The sequence below is a fragment of the Mytilus trossulus genome, chromosome 6 (assembly GCF_036588685.1).
Source record: "Mytilus trossulus isolate FHL-02 chromosome 6, PNRI_Mtr1.1.1.hap1, whole genome shotgun sequence".
NCBI classification, from domain to species: Eukaryota; Metazoa; Mollusca; class Bivalvia; order Mytilida; family Mytilidae; genus Mytilus; species Mytilus trossulus.
Genome location: NC_086378.1, coordinates 5,091,311 through 5,117,886, shown reverse-complemented (window position 1 = coordinate 5,117,886; position 26,576 = coordinate 5,091,311). Strand labels below are relative to the sequence as shown.

At 31.2% G+C, this 26,576-nt stretch overlaps 1 protein-coding gene across 2 annotated transcripts; it reads left to right on the top strand.

Moving 5' to 3' along the window:
- The first annotated feature begins 6,983 nt into the window (after positions 1–6,983).
- Positions 6,984–19,695, top strand: LOC134723155 (uncharacterized). 2 transcript variants are annotated; one of them, XM_063586792.1, is made up of 7 exons: positions 6,984–7,106; positions 16,189–16,313; positions 16,670–16,835; positions 17,375–17,480; positions 17,844–18,080; positions 18,729–18,829; positions 19,221–19,695. In XM_063586792.1, the coding sequence occupies exons 2-7, from the start codon at positions 16,289–16,291 to the stop codon at positions 19,351–19,353; spliced, it is 768 nt and encodes a 255-aa protein (XP_063442862.1). In that variant the 5' UTR covers positions 6,984–7,106; positions 16,189–16,288; the 3' UTR covers positions 19,354–19,695. The 2 variants fall into 2 exon arrangements, with proteins under 2 accessions (XP_063442862.1, XP_063442861.1); XM_063586791.1 differs by lacking the exon at positions 6,984–7,106 and adding an exon at positions 15,814–15,938.
- Positions 19,696–26,576: the final 6,881 nt, after the last annotated feature.

The window sequence follows — 26,576 nt, the reverse complement described above, 5'->3', positions numbered from 1 at the left end:
ACCTATGTAAAAGTGTCAAATCAATTAATGGAATGTTTTATTTATTGAACCTTTTAGTAAGTGAATACCTTTGACTTATTAGCGTTACTTAATTTTCATTCAAAAATACATTTAAACTGGATATTTTCCAAGTGGGTACATTGATGTGTGATTAATGTGAATACCTATAGTTAATGATGATTTATATACATCAAGGTTACATTTTTACATAACGTTTTGTACTTAGCTGAACGCGTGATGTAAAGGAATAAAATTATGAAGTTAATGGGCCTTGCACGTGTCACACTTACAAAGCTAAAGCACCATGGTAGTTAATTAACTGATGAGAGGTAGCAATGCGTTGGACAGTAGTAGTGTTTTATCATTGATATGGTTATATTTATGAATTAACTGTTTACAAAATTTTTATTTTTTGAAATGCTAAGGCTTTTCTACCTCAGGCATAGATTACCTTAGCTGTATTTGGCAAAACTTTTAGTAATTTTGGTCCTCAATGCTCTTCAACTTCGTACTTTATTTGGCCTTTTTAACTTTTTTTTATTCGAGCGTTACTGTTGAGTCTTTTGTAGACGAAACGCGCGTATGGCGTGTATACAAAATTTAGTCCTGGTATCTATGATGAGTTTATTTAAAAAGTATCAGAGAAGATGGCGGATTGTATTTATTGATTTGTTATTGCTTTACGCCGCTTCAGCAAGAAAAGTTCTTTATCGCGTCAATTTGCTTTTACATATGTTTATGTATAGTGATCTTTTATAACTCTTAATAAAACTCCTCGATAACACTGCATCAAACTACAAGATAACAATGATTCAAAGTACTGGATAACACTACATTAAACTCTTAGATAAACTGTATGAAACTCTAAGATAACACTGCTTCAAACTATAAGAAAATATATATTACATTAAACTCATAGAAAACACTGCATCAAACTCCTCCAGGAACGTGTCATTTAAAAGCGCACACCATACTTTTTAGTTTATAAATTCCATTTTCAAGGCGTAATTCATGAACAAAATATTGATAACGTCATGATCACATGACGTATGTATGCCTATGTGCTGTCAGGCATAAGATTTCAGAGAATTAGAAGACTTTACACAATCAAAATTAAATTATTTTAGAAAATGCATCTGTTTCCTGTTACTAGTAATTTCGAAATAATTGCGACATTTCTATGAATGCGAATAATGCGCCCGGGTGAGTTTCGCAATAATAGGCACACGCAACCTGATATCCAATGCATACAACTGTGCGCCAATTTTACTGAAATGGAGATAAATAATCCCGGATTTGTGGCCTTCCTAAAAAAATGAATTAATAATTAATCAAGCAATGATTTCTAAATTTACCTGTTATTTGTACAAAAGTTAGCGGCGGGTTGCAGGATAAATTTTTAATTTTTGGGGGGAATTGTTTGAATAACTGTTGTTTTTTTATGAAGGAATATTGTTTTACATTGGAAATTTGAAACTTGAAATAAAATGCAACCTGAATCATACCGCTTGTGGTCTTCTTTTATTTAATTACAAAGAGAGAACATAGCTTGACCACCTTATGTAAAATAATGAAAGATAAAGGTGCCCTTTTGACGTTTTATGCCTCTTTTAAACCATCTCTGTTCCTTTCTCAATTCTAAATATAAGAAAAAAATAATTCCAGAATATAAATATACAACTATAATGGTTAATAACAACAAAAAATGAGAAGAAAAATCTGCTTTAAGCAACAATTTTTGTGAAATTCTGATTCTAAATATAAGGAAAATGTAATTCGAGAAAATTTATATACTGTAAATCAGTTAATAAAAAACTATGCGAAGAAAAATCTGCTTTGGGCAACAATATTTGTAAAATTCTAATTTACGGTGATTCAGGCCCACAAACGATCTTCGACTACAACACTGAAAAATTTCTATCACCAATGGAAGAGTTCTTTCTTAGGAGGTCTTCAAAGTAAGCACATATGAATTCTAGCTCTACGCCAAAAACAAGAACAAGAAGTTTGTTTTAAGTAAACCGTATGGAGATGAACCTAATACCCCTTAGTTAGGCGACACCGGTTATGTTTACATTTTGAGTACTGAATGATTACATATTCTCAATTTATCAAGCTATTTTACTTGATTAAATATATATTTTAAGAGCTATCAATTTTTCATTGGCATTAACTGTCATTATAGCTATCACCCTTTATTTGAAGTTTATTGTCCTCACAAACAAATAGTTCATGTTGAACGCCACATTACCCATGAGGCTATGCTCACAATGGGATCCTTAAATCCTATACAAAGGAACTCTTCATTATAGATGTAAACGACTTTTGCATGTCGCGGCAAATGTGATTTAATATAAACACTTATTTATTTGGAAATTGCTTGAGCAATAAATATAATATTCAAAACTGAAGGCTACCCGTAAAGATACTCCAATTTATTTAGGTTCGTTAGGTTCAATACATATAATTGTCAAGTGTAAAACATTTCCCACTGTTTTATGGTCATTTTTCAAACATTTTATGAAAGGAACTGCATTAAAATTCTTAAATAAACATCAATCATTCTATATTTACTTAAAATGTACCGTATTCGTGGCTACAAGTTCAATCGTTCAAATTCCTTGATCAATGAAAAGATTTTCTGTATTAGTTGTTGGATAATTTCAATCTGTGTTCAAATCCAACACTGTAAATTCTTTTATGATAATTGGCGTGCGAAATAAAATAAGCTATACAAATATTCAATAACTATCTAAATACAGTATTTTTTTGATGAGTTACAACATCTTAAAATATCTTTCTATCTTTACTATCATTAATAATAATAATAGTAATAATAATAATAATAACAATAATAATAATAATAATAATAATAATAATAATAATAATAATAATAATAATAATAATAATAATAATATAGGGTTATTGCATGTATATGGGGGAATATTGTCCCGAGTAGAATTTTATATTGCACGAGCTTGCAAGTGCAATATATGTTCTATAAGGGACAATATTCCCCAATATTCATGCAATAACCCTTTTATTGTATATCAATATAATATTTGAAAGAAAAAAATGGTTTGAACTAACATTTTGTCGTTGATGAATTTTGAAGATTTATTGCACTAGTGCAATATTAGAATTTATTGTACGCTAACTTTTGGTTATTTTCTGTGGAAAATATTATATTGCTATGCAATAATAATAATAATAATAAAAATAATAATAATAATAATAATAATAATAATAATAATAATAATAATAATAATAATAATAATAATAATAAAAATAATAATAATAATAAAATTAATAATATAACTCCAATCCACATTTTGAATACTAAATAAAGGTTACAGTAGTATACCGCTGTACGAAATTCATCAATCGATTGAGAGAAAAAAAACAAATCCGGGTTACAAACCAAAACTGAGGAAAACACATCAACTATAAGAAGAGAACCATAGTCTATTTCTTGTATAACACATAGTCTTCCTCGTCTACTATACACTTAAAATTTTAGGTATAACATAAAACGACAAGAGAAGCTTTTTAAAATTATTTCATTTGAATTTATTTAAATTATTTGAATATAATTTGTTTTTCTCATTAATCATTATGGTTTATGAGGATTTATGAACAAAACAAATTTACCGCCCATGAAGATTATACTTATTATACAGGAATCGTAATTTTTTTTTAAAAAAATCATAAGTTGACCCATAATAGATTTACAACTATGTTTTTATTTTTTTTCTGTGTTATTTTCTGAGATTGTCAACTCTAAATCATCTTCGATGCATGAAGTTGATGCTATTTCAAGATGTTGGTGTTTTTTTCCTAAAAAAAGACATGTTGAGCCTTTGCTCTTTTAAGATATGTGAGCTATGGTTTTGTTTGTATAACTCCAAGGGGGAATAATATGTGAGCTATGGTTTATTTCGTATAACTCAGAGAGAACAATTTAATTGTGTGATGCTACTATCATATAATATTTAATACATTGAAACTGGCAGATGCTCAAATAAAAAAAAAATATGATTCTTAATATCACTTGCACACCTTTTTTTCTCTTAAGATACAACTGGATTTTTTTAAATGCAATTTCACATTTAAAAAAAAGGCTTCTCCATAAAGTGTCAAAACCAATGACGCGAAAAGAATTAAAATATCACTCTTTTTTTATGAAAAAGTCGAGAAAATCAATATAAAAATCATGCCGTTGACGATACTAATTAAAAGTTATTTCTAAATAACAATTCTTCATTTTGATTAAATTATTCGTGAAACTATTAAACATTAGGATTTATCCTACAGTATACTACTGTTGCCTTTTTTCTGTTTATAATTTCGCTATCCGAATGGTTTGTTGTCTGATATGTCCAACTGGTTTGGAAATTGTTTTAAAAAAACGACTACAATGTTTCCAAAAACTGTAAGCAGTTAAAAGGCAAATACATACGCTAAAGAGAAGGTATTCTGGAACGAATGCGATATCCTCTTCTCATACACTAACCGTCGTAAACTAATACCATATGTAATCAGAAATAATATCATGAGATAAGAATGGTTATTCCTGGAGGACTTCCTGGAGGCACAGACCACAATATAACCGACCCATTTTAATCCCCATCGAAGGTTAAGTAAGTATGGTATGGATAGATTTCGGTCAAGAATGTCACTAAACTGCAAGCATAATCTTGATTATTGAATTAATCGTGAAATAACATAAATATGCATGCTGAAATGTATATAACACATTTCATTAGATTTCATTAGATATACCAGTCTCCTTTTTTCTATCGTTTATTTTTATTATCTATTTGAAATTAACGATTCGTTTATGTTATTTCAAACATTGTCTTTTTTGTGGTTGAATTTAAGCACACGCAATTCAAATGTATTCATAACATATTTATATGAAGATGCATCAATAATTCTGTAAAAGATAAATCTATTTCAAAATAGAAACTGTTTTATCTAGTTTACAGCTGAGTACAAGGGTACGAATGACGCAGCAGTTATTCTGTTTATAAATTACTCTTATTTCATTACATGCAACATTACGTGAATAACAATGCCAACCATTTTAAATATGCATTCAGGATTTTATTTGGTTCAGGATATTTATTTCGGTCTTAGATATGATATATTTTATTAAAAAATCCGATCTTAATCGTGTCAGTGTTTTCTTAAATAGATAACATGAAGCTATGGATAAAATTAATTAAAGATCAAGTTTTCTCATTGTGATCTATAAATAAGAATGTCACCCGACTCGTTTTGTCATGATATGTGTACCCAGATAACTAATTTGACTACATTTCATCTTGTATTCAAAAGATACAAAATAATAAAATTTGATAAGATCATGTGTCAAAAGTCATATTGATACACTTACATGCATCGTTATATATTTAAGTAGTTGTTATCAAATCCTCAACATCATATTCCCCAAAACACCAAGTCATTGAGAACAATCACCTGCAATAAAAACAATGTAAAAGCTGGAAAAATGAAACATTTGCTCTTAGTGTCTTTCTAAGTTACTTGTAATATTAGAAATTATTATAAATTAAGGAATGTATCTCCCTCATGCAAAGCTCTGATTCCTTTCACGGATTTGGCTATACTTTTTGGACCTTTTGGATTATAGCTCTTCATCTTTTATATAAGCTTTGGATTTCAAATATTTTGGCCACGACCATCACTGAAGAGACATGTATTGTCGAAATGCGCATCTGGTGCAAGAAAATTGGTACCGTTAATTTTATTATCTACTTTAAACTATCAACGTCGCGGGATGTATGGAGAGAGACATACTTATTTTGATACTCTACATATTAGGTCCGAGACCACCATTGTCGTCCCTTGATTTTCGGTTGTTCACAAATAGTCCCTAGTGTTGACAGTGGGTTAATTGCCATTAATTTTCATACCCCTTCCAAATTTATTTCTCCATGTGCAATGCCTCTAATTGCTTGTAGGGGGATGAAATTACACAGTAAAAAAATTTGGGTCCTGAATTTTAAAGGAAAGTAGTGATTTGGTCCAGCTGAAAAAGGTTGAAAATGAGCACTTCGGAAGCTGTCAAAAGATTTCAAGACGCCCTAAACATAAAATTGTCCATATTTTGAGTTAGAACCGATGAAGTTTTCTATAAATTTGATATAATTTGTCTCAAAAGTAGTACAACACACTGTAAAAGTTTCTTTGAGAAAGCGCAGGTGGGATTTTTTTTATTTTCATTTATGTTCTAAAAGACATGCACTACGAATTAATTGTGTTCTCGGACCATGTATAAACCCCTCTACAATATGTACGTGTCTGCTGATGGAAATGTCAACAGTTGAACTGTGAATTTATACAAATACGAATACGAAAGTTTTATTTAGATTCGGTTCACATATGATGCAACAATACAAACATAAGCTCTTCAGAGCTTTTTACTTAATATAAACATATACAATAGAATACAAATAGTAAAGGTTCTGGAGAACCCAGTGTCTCGCCTACGTTTGCTGTAAATTGCAGGCTCAACAAATATGAGGGAAAAAATCAATAAACATATTCCGCTTGATACTATCTTTTGATTGTAAGAAGTTTCTGTCAAAGTCTGGGGAAAATCCAGGATAGTTTATGAATCTAATAAATGTTTTAAAAACTGTATGGATGTAATGTTAACTGGAAGAAAAACTAAGTCCATTTATAAGTAAAATACAGATACACAGGTTCATAAACAAGCTTCTGTCTAAGTTTGGTACAAACCAAGGATTGTTTAAGAAAGTTATTAACATTTTAAAAACTTTAACCACAGAGTGAATGTAATGTTTTCCCGCAGAAAAACTACGTCCTTTTATAAGTAAAATACGGAAAAATGGAATTTTATTTTTACAAAATTTACTTCTGGATACTATCTTATGATCATACACAAGCTACTGTCCAAGTTTGTTAGAAATCCAGTATGGTTTCAACCAGAGAGATCGAACGCACCTTTGAATAACAAGGACGTTAATTTCAACAAAGAAAAAAAATCTCCAATATATGTAGGATTCTTTGGATTTCTTGAATTCGTATCCATGTTTGGATGAAGGACTTACTCGTTTAAAGTAAGTAATGTTTCGTTGTTGAAAACCGTAATATCCCTGTTTGAAAAAGACACGTTTTAAGCTGAATGTTCACAACTTTGCCATCGACCTAGATATTAACCTAGACCATCATTATCGAAAATGGATAAATTACCTGTTTATTTGGTGAATTCAATAGAAAATGCCTGCAACATATTTAACAATATATTATTCACAATACACGGGGATGAAAGGAAAGCAAGAATATCTATAATGTTTGGACAAAGTGAGAGTATAAAACAAAGTAGACGTAAGTCAACATCTACGGAACGCCGAAATAACAAAAGAATGGAAAATTATATAGAAAAATTTACAAATACAGTTGACAATCTTAGAACAAATAAAAGGATTGTTAAACAAACTGTTGAAATTACAGATGATCAATTAATGGAGATCGAAACTACAAATGTAAGGAGCACAGAAACAGACACTGTAATAGATAAATGTACACTTGAATTACAGGAGAGCAAAACACAATTTTCAAACACTCATTCCAACCTTTTATTGATTGCTACTTTTGCAATTGATGATAGGCTTTATGTCCATAAGAAATGATTTATTTTGTATATGAGAATATTCTTTTATTGTTTTTAAAACTTGATTATTCCATGACTTGAAAAAAAGTATTTTATGTTCGAAAAAGTAAAATCACAAAAATACTGAACTCAGAGGAAAATCAATTTGGAAAGTCCATAATCACATGGCAAATCAAAAAACAAAACGCATCAAAACGAAAAACAAAACGCATCAAAACGAATGGACAAGAACTGTCATATTCGTTTTTACAAACATGCCTTTGAGTTAATAACTTTCAATGCTAAAATAGAGTTGAATGTGTGAAGGCATTGGAATCCATCCACATACATGCAATTTTTGTTTTCATATAAGCATATTTGTTTTAACAAATAGGGATGTTGCATAAAATATGAATAAGAATTATTATTTTTTGCTTGGGTTTAGACATTCTGTCAATTCAGATTTTAATGTTTTGAAAAAAAAACTAATAACATCAACTTCAAAAACAAAAGAATTTTTTTCAAAATGCTGCAATTTATAAAGAACGAATATCTATATATATGGTATTGTAGGGAATATCTTCAAACTGTGATATTATAGTAGATGAATACATGTTATAATTGTATAGTCTGTAAATATGATTGAATAAAATCTTCAAACTGTGATATTATAGTAGATGAATACATGTAATAATTGTATAGTCTGTAAATATGATTGAATAAAAAAAAAGAGTGAATATTTGTGGACGCCGTTGACGACACCGACGACGATGGAATGTAGGATCGCTTAGTATCGCTGTTTCGACTAAAGTTGAAGGCTCGACAAAAATGGTAGAACGCTGACAGGCCTTCAGTTATCTTTGTCAAGTTGGTTGTTTTTAGGGTGCAGTGGTTTCATTTGTGCCTGCTTGAATATATCAGGAAATACACCAGTTTGTACAGATTAACTTATCAATGGTGTTATGGTGTAATCAGCACGATTATTATTTCACTTTGCTGGTATGCCATCTACTCCGGTAGCTTTTTTTTTTTATCTTAATTTTGTTTATATTTTTTGCTACTTTTTTCAGTTAGTTTTTTTCTAAAATCAAATTTTGTGTTTGTGCAATTTTGATCTTTTATGATCTTTTATGATGATAAAACTGATATGTTTGACCTTCCATTACCATTTTACACTTAAGTTTTGGCAAAATAAGACATATGCCAAAACCTTCCCCATAAGTACATTTAACCTTCGTTGTGTGAAAATGTAACAGTTAAAAGGTGAAATTAGTCATTTTACTTAATTACTAAAAAATTAGGTTAATACCTAGGCCTGTAATTACTAATACTTAATTAATAATAACATGCATTTACTGATATTGAACATCCTATTTACTAAAATGTGATAACTTCGCTTTAAAATTCTAGACGTAATTCAAAAAACCAAATTAGGAACTAAAGGAAAATAATTGTTTTTTTTTTCATTTTTGAAACTCTCTGTAAATTTTTTGCATCATGCTTCACAAAATGCGTTTGACCACGACTCTGTTTTGCCGGATTTTTGAACCGAAGCTGACATTCTTCACACATATACTTTTGCAAATTGATGAAGTTAAGAGTCAGCCACAATTAATATATTCCATATTTCTGGTTCAGTTCCTTCTGCATCGACACACTCTTAACTGTGGGACCTGATAGTCGCATCAAATGTTTCTTCAAGAGAGAAAAAAATACAAAATAGGATCATCTTCTCTGTTTCTCTTTTACATGACTTTATTAAGACCAAATTTAAGCACTTCCTACCTGCATCAATCACATTTTTCATTGCACTATTTCAACAACTCATCTGTAAATTATTTAACTATCGCATCTGCCATTTTCAACAAATATGTTCTTTTAAAAGTTTTGGAGTTCAGTGTGACGTCCATTGTCGCTAAACTAGTACACATTTTTGTTTTTAAGAACCCACTGAAGCCCGCCTCTGCGTGTGATATTTCTTGCTGTGTTGAAGACCCATTTGGATTTTCTTGCAATATTGAAACATATTGGTGGCCTTTGGCTGTTTTCTGCTCTTTGTTAGGGTTGTTATCTCTTTGACACATTCCCCATTTCCATTTTTAATTGTATGTGTTTATTATATGGTAAGTGGCTATCGACATTTCGAAAATGTCGCAGTAGACGCCAAGGACACTAATCCTTATAAGAGCACCAGCTTCCGATAGACTAAGAGGGGCATTATTATTATTTTTGGTATATGTGGTGATTTATGGTATGATTTTTCCGATGTGTCTAAAACCTTATTTATTCACATCATTAATCACAAGGATTTAAGGCCATCTGCAAATATTTTAACTATCGCATCTGCAATTTTCAACGAATATATTCTTTTATATGTTTCTGAGTTCAGTTTGACGTCCATTTTCGCTAAACTAGTACACATTTTTGTTTTTAAGAACCCACTGAAGCCCGCCTCCTCTCACTGTATTGAAGACCCATTTTATGGCCTTGGGCTGGGTTTCTTTTTTTACATTTTTTTAAAGACAGTTTAATATAAGGCAATACTCTAGGATGACGCTTTCTTTTAATCAGTATTATCCTAGCTTGTTGATCAGCTAAGCATATTACAGCATTAACAGTTTGTAAACAGGTATAAAAATTCATTTCAGAATTTTAACTTGCTGGTTTTAGGTGTAATACCACCATTGATTTTCCCCTATTAGTCTTTGTTAAATTTGCCCTTTTCAAAAAATTGTGCAGAATTTATCTTTGTTTCAAATAAAGAAATACTTGGCATGAGTAAAGTTTTATCCTGTCCAGTTCTACAAAAAAATTTTCACATAACTTTTCATTGCATATAAGAAAATAACCATCATTGGAAGTTAACCAATCAAATTTCTCCCCTTATTCTATCTGTGTACAAGGTTTAGTCACCATGTAACCTCAAGATTACAAAATTTTCTATAGAAATCACAAATAAAAAATAATGGTGTTTTCAAATACCTTAGACATATGTTTATGACACAGAAATAGTTTTATTGCAATAAAATGTAGGATTAATTCCCTACAAATGTCAAATTCAAGGGAATATTTTTTTAGACCTACTTTCGTATGCAACCGGATGTGACGTACCATGATTTGGTGGTATTACACCTTTAACTGATTAGTTTCAGGAATAATCACGTATATTAACTTAGTGCATCGGGTATCACATCATACATGTACATGTAATTCATAATTTCACATATTTACTGTAACATAAACATTTAGTAACATAACAACTTTCTGAATAAAACCTTGGCAAACATCTGCACACTAATGAATTAATATTTAACGCCTACAGTGGAAGTTTTCCCCAGTTTTGCAACAAACACAAGAGGTATGAAGCCATACGGCAGATCGGCAGATATGTATATTCAAATTTACAGATCTAACATTGTTAGGTTGATGTTTAGACGAGTTATATATATATATATATTATTTTTTAAAGACAGTTTAATATAATGCAATATGCTAGGATGACGCTTTCTTATAATCAGTATTATCCTAGATTATTGATCAGTTCATAACTTACATATATTTATATATACAACTCGTCTAAACATAAACCCAACAATGTTAATTAGGTTCCCTCGCCGGGATTCAAACCCATGCTACTGTGATATCGTGACACCAAATCGCCTGCACTGCAGCCGTTCCGCTAGACCACACGACCACCTGGGCTCTACAATAATAAAGCTTTCGGTGACCGTGTGTTACCTTTCCTCGTCAGTTTTAATCTAGCGTCGTGCTTCAGTACATGATATATATGCATGTAGATGTTATTGTTACAGATCAGCTCAATTATCTATAGTAAAGGATATATCTATAATACTAAAATTACGAGGTCCAATTTGTCAGCCGTCATAACGTAAAAACGATGAATCAAAGAATTCAACCTTATATATAACTAATATAGTACAATAGTGTTGATTAAAAATTACACCACTCCAGGCCCATTTGTTTTCCACGTAATTAATACTGCCAATAAATAAGAAGTTCCGAGTCGAGTCCGACACCGATACCAATAGTATATTCAACTGTTACCTATTCCTACATGATCTGTATGTTCCGCATTTGACAGGCGCACCACCAAACGGTGTATTTAGAATTTTGCTGTATACTGTTAAAAAGTACTCCACGGTCCTTTTGTTTTGCAAATTAATAATATTACCAATAATTGATAGGTTCCAGGTCGACGGGTTCAACATGTTCAAACAGAAAGATTTTGAAAACAGAGAAAACTGTGCATCTTATAATCGGCACGACTTGATCAGATGACAATACCAATACTAAAATAAGGCATACGCATAGTTATATACTTTGATTCAGTCACGGACCCGCAATATCACGGGTGTGTTCTAGTATATATATATATATATACGGCATGACAATTTAAAAATATCTGTCAAATGATGTGATTAACCAATTTAATACTGAACTCTTGTCTAATGACAATTTATTCTACAATTTAGAATTATGGCAAGTGACTCGTCTCGCATTCAGACATGGATGCTTCTATTGCTAATTGGGGAGTATGATATTAGGTGTCTTGTGGAGTATACATTTTGCCGTTGTTTCTACTTGTACTCTTGTGGAGTATACATTTTGCCGTTGTTTCTACTTGTACTCGTATAATGATATAGTCTCTGATATAAAAACACGATATATTTATAGTACTTTAAGAATGATACATTATGAACTTAAAAGTATACAATAGTTCCAAATCTTTCACAAATATGAAACTTGAATGGTGATTGTACTAAGATTTTTTTGCGATTAATTTCAGCGTAATTTTTTTCTGTTATCATGCTTTAAACAAAATATATTTAGCACTGTTAATGATATGTTCCTGATCGAAATTCGTCTTAAAAAATGTCAAAATGTGAGAATTCCTTAGGCTAATGTTATATCCATAGAGGTAGCTTATATAGAGCTTACTTGTTTTTTCGATACTTCTGCCTATATTCTAAAATGAGGAATTGTTTATTTTCATTTTTTAGTACTGGTATTTTTTTATTTCATTTTTTTTAATATCTTAATTTTGGTAAAGAATTGTTCGATTCATTGAATTCAAAGATAATTTAAAAATCAATTGCGAAAATTCATAGTTTATGTCTACTGCTTAAAGAAAGGTAACTCTATTACAAAAAAAAACACTCTTCTATTCGTGTAAATCGACATAGTTTCGTAAGTACTTGTGGTAATGTGGAGATGGAATTCGTGTTTATTGTCATAAATTTAAGTTGGCTTTTGAGGTCACCTTAAAATGTTCATTGATAAACGTGCATTGCTAGGACAAGCTATTCTAAATACAAATAAGAGCATATTCCTTTAAAATTTTAATAATCTACATATTTCTAGATTTAAAAAGAAATATTATCAACTAGCTTTGTCCAATATAAAGATAAGAAGATGCAATGTCATTGTCAACGAGCCAAGTATCCACCAGATTTAAAATCACGAGGCGATATTAAAGGTCATTATACGGTCTTCAACATTGAAAAAATTCCCTACCCTATAATCAGCAATAACAAGTCCCGACTAAGTAGCACATTTATCAAACTTGGATCATAAATTTTATCAATAATTTTCTTTTCTGATTTATCTGTCAAAATACATTTAAGAGCACTGCACAATTCTCCATTAGATTCCAATCTATAAATTCATATTGTTGCACTTTTTAACTTTGAACTTTTATTGATCAAGTATTTATATTATAAGAAATAATCGAAACACTCAAGAAAGTTTATTCATAAAGCTGAACAGGATTAAAAAAAACACAAAACAAAACAAAAACAAAACCAAAACATTGAGAGCAGGAACTTTACGGACTGACAATCAAATGAATTACCTTTAGTTCACTTTCAATGTTGCCATTCTTTTCCTTTAATCGTGCATTAACCATGGTTAACACTATCAACGTTTTGAGCAACCGAGTCCTGTAGCTAAGAGGTTTAATTGAAGTTCACACGAATTCGAATTTAATGGGGTTGAATTATCTACTTGCAAGTGAATAATTCATTATCAATGTTTCGTAGCTTATTTTGACAAAATTTAACCATACTAGCTGCTTAAATATTTCACTTTACAAGATTGAAAAAAATCATAGTTTAGATTAAGTCCCTTTAAGAAAATGATATAGGCTGCATGACAATTTAAAAATATCTGTCAAATGATGTGATTAACCAATTTAATACTGAACTCTTGTCTAATGACAATTTATTCTACAATTTAGAATTATGGCAAGTGACTCGTCTCGCATTCAGACATGGATGCTTCTATTGCTAATTGGGGAGTATGATATTAGGTGTCTTGTGGAGTATACATTTTGCCGTTGTTTCTACTTGTACTCGTATAATGATATAGTCTCTGATATAAAAACACGATATATTTATAGTACTTTAAGAATGATACATTATGAACTTAAAAGTATACAATAGTTCCAAATCTTTCACAAATATGAAACTTGAATGGTGATTGTACTAAGATTTTTTTGCGATTAATTTCAGCGTAATTTTTTTCTGTTATCATGCTTTAAACAAAATATATTTAGCACTGTTAATGATATGTTCCTGATCGAAATTCGTCTTAAAAAATGTCAAAATGTGAGAATTCCTTAGGCTAATGTTATATCCATAGAGGTAGCTTATATAGAGCTTACTTGTTTTTTCGATACTTCTGCCTATATTCTAAAATGAGGAATTGTTTATTTTCATTTTTTAGTACTGGTATTTTTTTATTTCATTTTTTTTAATATCTTAATTTTGGTAAAGAATTGTTCGATTCATTGAATTCAAAGATAATTTAAAAATCAATTGCGAAAATTCATAGTTTATGTCTACTGCTTAAAGAAAGGTAACTCTATTACAAAAAAAAACACTCTTCTATTCGTGTAAATCGACATAGTTTCGTAAGTACTTGTGGTAATGTGGAGATGGAATTCGTGTTTATTGTCATAAATTTAAGTTGGCTTTTGAGGTCACCTTAAAATGTTCATTGATAAACGTGCATTGCTAGGACAAGCTATTCTAAATACAAATAAGAGCATATTCCTTTAAAATTTTAATAATCTACATATTTCTAGATTTAAAAAGAAATATTATCAACTAGCTTTGTCCAATATAAAGATAAGAAGATGCAATGTCATTGTCAACGAGCCAAGTATCCACCAGATTTAAAATCACGAGGCGATATTAAAGGTCATTATACGGTCTTCAACATTGAAAAAATTCCCTACCCTATAATCAGCAATAACAAGTCCCGACTAAGTAGCACATTTATCAAACTTGGATCATAAATTTTATCAATAATTTTCTTTTCTGATTTATCTGTCAAAATACATTTAAGAGCACTGCACAATTCTCCATTAGATTCCAATCTATAAATTCATATTGTTGCACTTTTTAACTTTGAACTTTTATTGATCAAGTATTTATATTATAAGAAATAATCGAAACACTCAAGAAAGTTTATTCATAAAGCTGAACAGGATTAAAAAAAACACAAAACAAAACAAAAACAAAACCAAAACATTGAGAGCAGGAACTTTACGGACTGACAATCAAATGAATTACCTTTAGTTCACTTTCAATGTTGCCATTCTTTTCCTTTAATCGTGCATTAACCATGGTTAACACTATCAACGTTTTGAGCAACCGAGTCCTGTAGCTAAGAGGTTTAATTGAAGTTCACACGAATTCGAATTTAATGGGGTTGAATTATCTACTTGCAAGTGAATAATTCATTATCAATGTTTCGTAGCTTATTTTGACAAAATTTAACCATACTAGCTGCTTAAATATTTCACTTTACAAGATTGAAAAAAATCATAGTTTAGATTAAGTCCCTTTAAGAAAATGATATAGGCTCTTTAGAAATCTTTCTTTTATTCGCCAACTTTAAGATTTCGACCTTTATGAGGGGGAAGACAACCGGGGGGGGGGGGGGGGGGGGGGTAATTGCCTACCCATTTTTCTGTTCAACTTTTAATTAACATTATTGGGTTACATGTTTTTTCTATGGTACATGTACCAATGCAACCAAATAAAAATTACATTATTTGTGACGTTCTGTATCCATCCTCATTCCAACGTCCAACAAAAAGACGTCCATATTATGACGTTACCTCCTTTCACTATCCGGGCTATCTTTCCTTCACTACAGAAAGCCTAGCGTGAAACTTCTCATTTGGATTCTTTTAAAAAGAAATCAAAGAAAAGGAAATGGATTGGGTCTATATTCCTGACATTAAAAGCATAACATCTGTTTCAAAAAGAACGTAAGTATATTTAGTTTATAGAAATTGTTTGGCATTTGTGTAAAATTTCAGGTTTATTTCATGTACCTTTCACCCTTTTGATTTTGTAATAGTTATTTTTTTTTCCGGTGGGGGCGCGGACTATTTCACCATAAAAAGTGATGTTAATCGTTTAAAAATTGAACAATCTTATTTAAATGTAAGCAAGAAAGTTAAAATAAGTATGTTCTTTTACCGTTTGATATCAAGCATAAAATATATATTTTTTTAGAATTGATGCATTTTCTACAATTACCGAGACACTTGGGGTGAACTTTAAATCAGAAACCACTGATTTCCCAAGTCAACAAATAAAAAGCACCATCAAGAAGATGATGGCTTATAGACAGAACATGGGTAAGGTTAAATGTTACGAAATTGTATGTGGTGAAAAATGTGAAGAAAAGTGATTTATATCAAAATAACTCTGAAAATGCTCACATAGACTTTCAAATCATCGCCTGCACATTTTATGTTGACGAAACAGTATAATTCATATATATTTTGACCATAATTAAATTAAAACAATATAGATTAAGCGTTCGATTGGGTGCATATACATTCTACATTCTTGTCGTTTGTACAGTATATTACATTTAATAAACTTCTGCAGGTTAATATGAAGAAAAAGAATACTGAATTAAATGTAAAGAAATCTAATCATAAGACTCTTCAATTACAAATAAGCTTGCAAATTTTCTATTTCGTTCCAGAATTTCCGGAAATGGACAAGTTGTTTTACCTTTTGAGGGAGACGATGTTCAGTGTTGTTGTGTCCACACATAATACAGCTAATAGTAAAAAGTCCGTTGTAGAAAGGGTTCAGAATAAACTCGTTCAGCTGGTTCCATCCTCCAACAGCATTCGGCCAATTCCAACGTAAGTTGTTGTATTCAGATAATTAACATGCATATTGTTTTCTCATATGCTGTTAACAGATGTTCTATTACATAAAAAAACCAACTGATTTAGTGAAATAAATTTGATTGTCTCAAAATACTGGTAATCTGTTCTTGAAGTCTTTCTCGTATCCAAAACACATCATGCTAAACCATAAGCTTTTGTTTTAAATAAATAAAAGCCTTATACGGACGGACATCTAATCAATTTATACCTTTCTTATAAAATTGATAATGGAAATGGTGAATATGGTATATATGAAACAATCTACAAAAGAGCAGATAACTGCCGACGGCCACTAATGAGTCTTCAACGTAGGGAGAAAAAAACATAACACCGGAGGTTGGCAACGGCTGACTATTTTTGTAAAAGTAATTTTGAGAAGACATACCTCTGATTACTTTCCAGAATTTATTCCTTCTGTAAACGTGTAAATGAGAATATACATAAAGCTGGAAATCATCAAGTTTAGTCTTCTTGTAAAGATATTATTCTCTATACCTACTATGCTTTTACAGATTTGATAAGATAATTACAAAGGAGTATTATAGAAAGGTAGATGAAATGAATAAACAGATGATGGCACACAAAAATATTTGCAAAGAACTTCAAAGACGAAAGGAGGTAAATTCTTACAATATAAACCACTTGTTTGAAAATCTTTTTACATTTGTTGGTGGCATTGTAGGCATAGGAGTGAAAAGTAGTAAATGTTAAAGTAATTTTTCAGATTTTGTTTTAATAAGTTCGAACTGTGGGCTCAACAAAAAAAAACACAAAGTTGAAAGGAACGGCAATTTTATTGCTGCTCTTGATCTCAAAGTCACAATGAGACCTAGAACTTGGTGGGAAAAAGAATGCTAGTTTTTACATTTTCCAATACTCTCCGAATGTTATTGTTTATGAACATCTTTTTGTGGTTAGTGTTAAGAACATGGAGAGTATTATATGGCTTATAAATTGAAATAAATTGTTTCACATTTAAAGATGTATTTGACTGCTGAGAGAAAGATAAAGAAATGCGAATCATACTTGAAGCCCATCGAGTTGTCAAGATATTTTAATGCACACACGCTACCCATCTCAAAGTTGAAAGCCATAGATGAAAACATTAGACATCTTCAGACCAAACTAAATGATAAAAAGCAAAAAGCATCGGAAACAGCCAAGATATACCAAATTATTCTGACAAAAGAGAAAACAGCAAGAAATGCTTTGATATTGGTTAGTATAAATAAAAAAAAATAAACATTAATAATTGAAAATCTTCAAATCAACAATAACCATTAGGAAAATAGTTATGTAAGTTTTCAAACACTCAAGTTAAAAAAGATAAGTTTGTTTGCAGAGGTGTATGTGTTTGATAAAATGGTTCACAATGCTCAATGTAGTAGCAACCGTTATCTTTGTATATAGAACACTAAAGAACCATTGTATCGGTTCTACATGTAGTAGCAACCGTTATCTTTGTATATAGAACACTGTCTAAAGAACCATTTTATCGGTTCTACGACACGAATCATATATTGAACCAATCTCCGGCGCAGAGATCACATATCCGTTCCGTTCAATACTTTGTAACACTACACTCATATTAAGTGCAGTATTGCAAAGCATGTATGGAACGGATATGAACTCTGCGCCGGAGATTGCTATTGAACGGTTGAAACTTTCTGTCAGTTGTATTTTATTCAGTGAAAATGAACGGAGAAAACACATGTGCACATCGGAAAACAAAAAGAACATAAAAAGTTACAAGTGCTAGGGGTAGAAGAGGTCCAAAATCACAATGCCAATTCATTCGTATTTAGACTTTTTTTATTCAGTATCTGATGATTTTAGTCACGATATTTTTTATTATATATTATCTAGCTCGAGACGGAACTATTGGATGACATACAATTCAACTTGGTAGAACGTCTACAGAGCGGACTAGTGTGTCTGAAATACATCTTAGCATCACAAACTAACAAGTAAGCTGATAGGATATAATATTTAATATGATTTGATATGTTTAAAATGGAAAGTTAAAGGAAATAATGGAATAGGTGTTAATGAGAAATAACGCACACAACTGAACACCGTTATCTAATTAATACTTGAATTCAGCTACGTGGACATTTTGGGTCTCTCTAGACTAATCATTTTTGCTTATTATTTTTTTCAATTTTTTAGAACACAATAAGCAACGGATCCTGTTGGGATTTTTTAGCACTTGCTTCAATAATGCACGCAACTCAAAATAAATGCCCGTATGTTATAAGAACAATCAAACTTTTAAAATGAGAACAAACAGTCCAGTTCTGTTTGATATATTTATAAAACTTTAATATTGCTGATTCACGATTTTTTTTTGTCTTGTAGATTCTATGAACTACTTCCACAGATTGACAATGTTGACTGTCGATTGGCTGCAGAATCAATTATAGCGAAGCTTAGCTCCAAATACCAGTTCAGTTCCCCAAATCGACGGGGTGGTGACTTTCTAGTGCAATAACGAATGGAATATGTCTATTAGTGTTTCATTTGTGATATGTAGACGTATATATGGGTTAATCTGTGTGTTGAGAGTGAGAGTATGCATGTCTGTGTGAGACATGGAAGACATATATCTGTCTTTGTGAGTGTGAGATGGTGCATGTATGAGTGAGACATGGAAGACATATATATGTCTTTGTGAGTGTGAGATGGTGCATGTATGAGTGAGATAGTCCGAATATGCGCATGTGGACTGAAAGACCAGAATGCTTGCACTTTTTGTATCTATATGAGTATGCTTGGCTTTTTGGGTGAAAGGGGTTGAGTGAGGAATCTGTGAGTTAAATGTATGTATGTTTATTAAAGGGGTTTTTTCTTAATAAATAACATTTTCTTATGAGTTGATGTTAGTTATTATTAACAAATTCTGTGAATATTTCTTAAACCTTTTATTTGAAAAGGTTTTGGTCTATAGCCACAAAGATAAATGTTAAGTAAAACGGTATTTTTGCACCTGTCCCAAGTCAGGAGCCTCTGGCCTTTATTAGTCTTGTATTATTTTTTAATTTTGAGTTTCTTGTGTACAATTTGGAGTTTAGTATGGCGTTCATTATCACTGAAATAGTATATCTTTGTGTAGGGGCCAACCTGTTCCTGTTTCCAATGCATACAACGATGCGCGGAACGACTGAACCTTGTTTCTTTTGCAATTATTGAAAAAAACATATTTTATTTGTTAATATTTTTTGTTTGCAACCTATAAATCATTATGTTGTATGCTTATGGTTGATTTTTCAGTCCATCGAGAGTTGGGTTCAACAGGTAAATGTTCATTTCATTGTGCTGTACATTTCTCCTTCCAGTCCGATATGCGGTTTAGATAGGACAAAAGAATTCAACCTCTTGTGTTTAGAAGGTAGAAAAGTGAAATGAACTTTGTATACGGTTGTCAAGATGTCACAAAAGTTACTTTCCGTAAAGTCATTATAAATATTTGCATTCACGTTGTTTAATTTTCATATTGTACAATTGTTAACAATGCAACTTGCAAAAAATCGTTTTTGAAACGACCATAAGTCAAGTTGTTACGTCATTTAGGGGGGCTCCTTATAAACTGCTACTTTTTTTTGCCCGACATAGAAAAAATCTGGGAAAAATTACCAAAATTGAGAAATTAATTGTCAATCGTTTAAGACCATTCACAAAGTCGCACACCCAAATTTGACATTTGTACGCAATTTCAAATTTGGATGTTATATGACGGGGTTTTGTTAATTAATTTACGCATCGAACACATCCGTCCTATATATGTAACATCACATGACTTTTAAGCGATTAAACTAAAGTTCTATTAATAAAATTCGCATGTTTGACATGTTTTTTTCTTAAAAACAATTACAATTACACCGACAGTCATGATTTTTGTATTATTTTAAAAAGTTTTGTTACACATTTTGTTACACCTTAGTTATAAGGTAACCCGGATTGGTTGACCATTTTGAAGTTGAGTTTTTTGGGGTATAGCATAGATTTATATCGTTGTATTCCTTTTGTTTGTGTTAACCAATTGTACTTTCGGAATTATTTGCTTATACATCATTTATTGATCTTGTAATTTAGTTTGCGTCTTATTTTGGCTATGTTTGTATTCGATCATACAGTATAATATGTTTGTAGTTGCCCGCGAATGGATTTTTTTTATTTCTTGTGACTCTTTGCGTCTTGTTGTTGATTGTAGTTGGTTTTTGTTGTGTGTCATGTGGCGACATGGTGTGATTTGTTTTTATGTGTTTGCAAGTTAAATTGGGATTGCACTGAATCCGAGTTATTTCATGATTTCTTTTGTGTTATATTTTCGATACATTTTTATTCTATCTTATAGCATTTTACAATTGTCCGTCGACATAATGTGATACTTTTTTTTTGTTCGCTAATATTATTCATACGATTCAAACGATTTGAATTTACTATTTATATCTTTTTCTTTTCTTAATAGTTTAACTACAGTCGAAAATTTGCAAGACATTAAGAGTCTTTACTTATTTAACAGTTTTACATTAGACTCAATTTTATTATAATTTATCACACAAAGACTCGATTGTATTATAGTACTTTACTTGTATAACCGTCCCACTGTTAGTTGTATGTCAGTTCTTCACAATTCAGAAACAGGTTCAAGAATATCAGAGTTCCCTTAAATCAATTGTTACAGACAGTATACGGTGGCTCACTCTATTTTTCTCATACATGCTCACTAATATATTACAAGTCAAGTACCAGTAGTACACGGGTATGTTCATATTTCATGTACTGCACATGTGTATTTATATTACTCGAGAGTGAAACATGCAACAATACTCTACCAAAGCAAGCCAGGAAACAATCCATCAACAAGGAAGTAAGTTAATTATTTAACTTCAAAGGGGGGATGTTTTTTTTGTCTGAGCGAACATTTATTGTCCGCCTCCATCAATAAAATATTTATTCTTCCAAGACTTAACACTAAGGTTTTAGAAGATCAGATCTCATAATATTTTTTGGAGTCTTAAATTTTGCCGGACAACAATATTTTTTCGAACGAATTTTGGATCAGACGATATTTTTTTGGAATGAATCTTACCCCTTACTCTTTTTCACAATTTGAAGTAAAATTTTCGTTCCCGTATGTTAATAACCAGCACAAAGACTTTCATTATGTTTTTTTTTTTATATATACATTTGAAGACTTCCTTTGCACTGCTCAAGCCAATATTCAGTGGCTGATCGAGAACTTTACATTACGGGGCCGCTGATGGAGAACCCGCTCCAGTCATGCTTGAGTGCTTCTATATATCTAATCAAACATATTTTTCCGACTACATATTTTATGTAGAATGTACAACCTGTTTAAAAAAAATGATGATTCTAAAAGATAACGAAAAATAAGCATGTTCCCTTTTAACTGTTCTTGATCAGGGCTCCATTTAAAAAAAATGAGTTCAGATGATAAAATTCTTTGAACAAGGAGAAGGGGGAACCAACGACACTGCTATGTCATCTCGGAAATTATATAAATTATTACCATCAGTATTACAAGACTATGCAGGATGCATTCACATCTCTTCTGTTATGGATACGTTTGACAAATTCTGTATACAAAAAAAAACAAGTTTCTTTTGTGTCATAACTTTATTCATTTAGATTATTTCTCCTACATATTTTTATATATTGCTTTCTTTAGTTCAAATTTGAATCTCAGATTAGCATCTGGAACTTTAAAACCTCTCCTCTCTGTCCATGCCTCTGGTCGACATGTGTACTTCAGAATAATTCCTGACTGTCAGATGTATAGCGGAACTTTCACATAACTTCTTGATAAAATTTGATAAAACTGCTGTCTATCTCCCTTTTCGACACTGCAAACAAAAAATCGAACAGGCAATTAAAGAGGGGCTGGGTTGGAACCACATTCCCCCCGTACAAACGGATCGGGAATCCGAGCTCTTTCCCGGATCTGCTTCTGGATTTATACATTAGAATCACAAAATATAAACATGTTAGAAAAATGTACTGAATTTATTGTTAGCTAAATTATCAATGTTAGGTTAGTGCATATTCTTCAGAGCTGTATCTTTAACTAATGAATTGAAAAAGAGGGAATGGATACACGTACTAAACATTTGTCTGTGTTTTCAACATATCTAACACACATGTGAGAAAAATATGAATGATATTGTAGGATTGTTAAGGTAATTTTTTTTTTAAAGCACCCCCTTTTTTTTGTAATATAAAAAAAACCATTTAGTTAGGAAAAAGAACTGATAAACGAAAGTCATATAATGTAAGACTTCAGAGTTTTATATAATTCACATTCAACATGTTTATCGGATTTTTTTTTACTATCAATGTTGAACCGTTAATTTTTATCGGATTTTTTTTAACTACCAATGTTGAACCGTTCAACCGTTCAACAATAATAGCAAACAAAAATTCGATAAAAAATGTTGAATGTAAATGATATGAACCTCCAGTCTTATATTAAAGGACGATATATAAGACTTCTGAGGTTCGTATTATTTAAATTCAACTGTTTTAACGGATTTTTTTTACTATGAACCGTGCAACATCAATAGTAAAAAAAAATCCGATATAAAACGTTGAATATAAGTGATATGAACCTCCGAAGTCTTATATAATAGCACTACGGTAAATAAAATAATTGAAATTCAGTTAATTGAGTGTGGGAGGCTATTTCAATCCACTTTATGAGTGTGTATATATATTATATAATGTTACATTGTAACAAACCTATCAAACACACCGTGAAAAATAACATTATCTCCCCTGGAAATGCTTAACAACAAGACACAAAAAACTGCTACCTTTTTTTGCCCTACATCACATAATTATGAAAACACATTACATAGATAGGGAATACTGTGCTTGTGTACACGTATGAATGTGTAGGTGGCACACTCAGAACGATCGTCTCTAGATTTTTTGAAAAAATTCTTCCATCGCTTTCCGGGTTCACGTAGTAACACGTTTCTTTTCCTTCTAGCTATTCCTGATTAAGAATTAATTCAAAATATGCAGTTATCCCAAAGAAACAACTATTAAACAACTCACCTTTACCAATGGTGATCGTCTAATTCCTGGCAAAGTCCTTTAATCGTAACTTTCTTGACGACACCCATCGTCGTAGCGTCTACATTGGAGTAAATTAGCGAAATTACATGATTTGACAGGAGAGCGAAATAAACAAGGGGAGCAATTTTATCGAACCGCATTCCGGACTGCGCCTGCATGATATGAGGCCTTTTTAAAAATTTCTCCCAATATTTAAATCAAATAAATAACCTCAACGCATTAAACAAATAATGATTTTTTTTTTAGATTGCAGTATAAAGACAATAGTAGTGCATTGACTTGACATATCAACGATATAAGGATTCGGCCCGAAACGGGAAAATAGCTCGGCACAGCCTCGCATTTCCCCGTTTCTAAGCCTTATCCGTATATTGTTAATATGTCAAGTTAATGCACTATTATTGTCTATGTATAACATTTTGCTCACCTTTTTTATGAGAGCTTTATAACTGTATAATCGATTGACGAATGCTTGCTTAACGTCCAATGACAAATATTACATGTATATTCAGGAAGAGAAACAAGAAAAAACAATGAATACAATAGTTCAGTTTTGCAAGGTAGGAACACAAAGTGTTTGAAGGGCAGCATATAAGATTCTATTTATATCTCAAAATGGCACGGCTTTTATGTTGATGTTTTTTTTAAACCAATAAACGTTAAAAAGGAATCAATTGTTTAACACGCATTGCCTATCAAATTCTTAGATGTCTTTGTCATTATGATACAGTAATATTTCATATGTGGCAATTAATGTTCCTTTTGGAAAAATGAGTTGGTGTGTAATTTGAAGCCGGACAAAAAGCACAATTTTTATAAATCATTATAATAATCAAACACAACTGATTCTGTTGGTTCCAATTTTTCCTCTGCAGCAGCAACATTAAGACACGAAACAAAGGCGATTGTTAAATACGTGTATTGGTTAACATGTAACAGTTAATGTGATTTAGTAATGGTACCTGTATATTATTTTTTATGCCTTTAAGACAACATAACTCTTAAGAAAATTACGGGTAAGCGCAAATCATGGGTAGATATAGGAAGATGTGGTGTGAGTGCCAATGAGACAACTCTCCATCCAAGTAACAATTTAAAAAGTAAACCATAATAGGTTAAAGTACGGCCTTCAACACGGAGCCTTGGCTCACACCGAACAACAAGCTATAAAGGGCCCCAACATTACTAGTATAAAACCATTCAAACGGGATAACCAACGGTCTAATCTATATAAACAAAACGAGAAAAACGTATATATTACATAAACAAACGACAACTACTGTACATCAGATTCCTGACTTAGGACGACAGGTGCAAACATTTGCAGCGGGATTAAACGTTTTAATGGATCCAAACCTTCTCCCTTTTTCTGAAACAACAGTAGTCCGTTATAGCAAAATCCGTTAAAAACCCAATCAACTGAAGGTATTCCTAGTCAAGTTAATAATCTTAAAATTAAAGTCATAAGAAACCTCAAATTAAAAAAAAAATATGCAAATGTTTTTTATAATTAAATGGATAGTTTTCATTATACAACTTATGTACATATACTTTTTTCTGAGGAAAATTCTTTAATTTGTCCACATTTAGAAGAAGTTTACTTATTTCTAATTGCTTGCTTCCAGCAAGCAATTCGCCGACATATTTTCCGTATGCATAGTGACCCGAGCGTAACCCTCCTCGTAAAAATCCGGTGACCATAATACGCATGGATCTGTCATTGAAATAAACAAATATCTAATTATACATGTTAAACACGTGCTCAATACCCATGCTTTTTGTGATTTTTTACTACAAGGTGACAATCGGTAAAACTCGGCTTCAAAACACGGCATTTAATGAGCAGCCATATTTGTTAAATCATAACAAACAGAGAGAAAAAAACATTGACGATTATATGATATATTTGCGAAAATAATGATAAAATCGTACATAGAGGACTAAGTTTATAATGTAAACATGCATTGGTTCAAGAATTGGACAAACATTATTTTCACCACTCACTCGTTTCATATGACTTTAAGTCAGAACTCTCTAGTTGTATTTTACTTCTATAGGGAAAAGAGATATTATCGGTAATATAATTATAATTAATGAGATAACAACCTAACTCTCACAAAATGAGGCATTACATTTAAGTCATTTAACTGTCCATGTTCCGACCGGACGTGTCTGCGTATTTATACATCCCAGCCGCACTTCCAAACCGAAATCACTCTTTTTACATTTCTACATAATAATTATTTATAAATGCGTATTGCATGTTTATGTATGAAAGTTACGTTTGAAATTAAATCCAGAAAAGCGCATTGAACGCACACAATTTAGAAAGTTTGTATATGTCTATTTATCATTGTTTTTGCTTCATGTTGGAAAACACTTTCTTTATCGTGTTTTTTTCCCCCATTTCAATTTTTTATGGTTTTTTAGATAGTTTATTCAGGTAAAGTTTAACGTAATCTATCTAAATGCAAACAAAATTTCCATAGTATGTTTCATTTTCGTCCAGCGACCAACTAAATATACTTATCCTGTGACGTTCTCCCTTTGTTTCAACGTCCAACAAGAAGACTTCAAGATTATGACGTTCCTCTTTCTGCCATCCGGGCTATC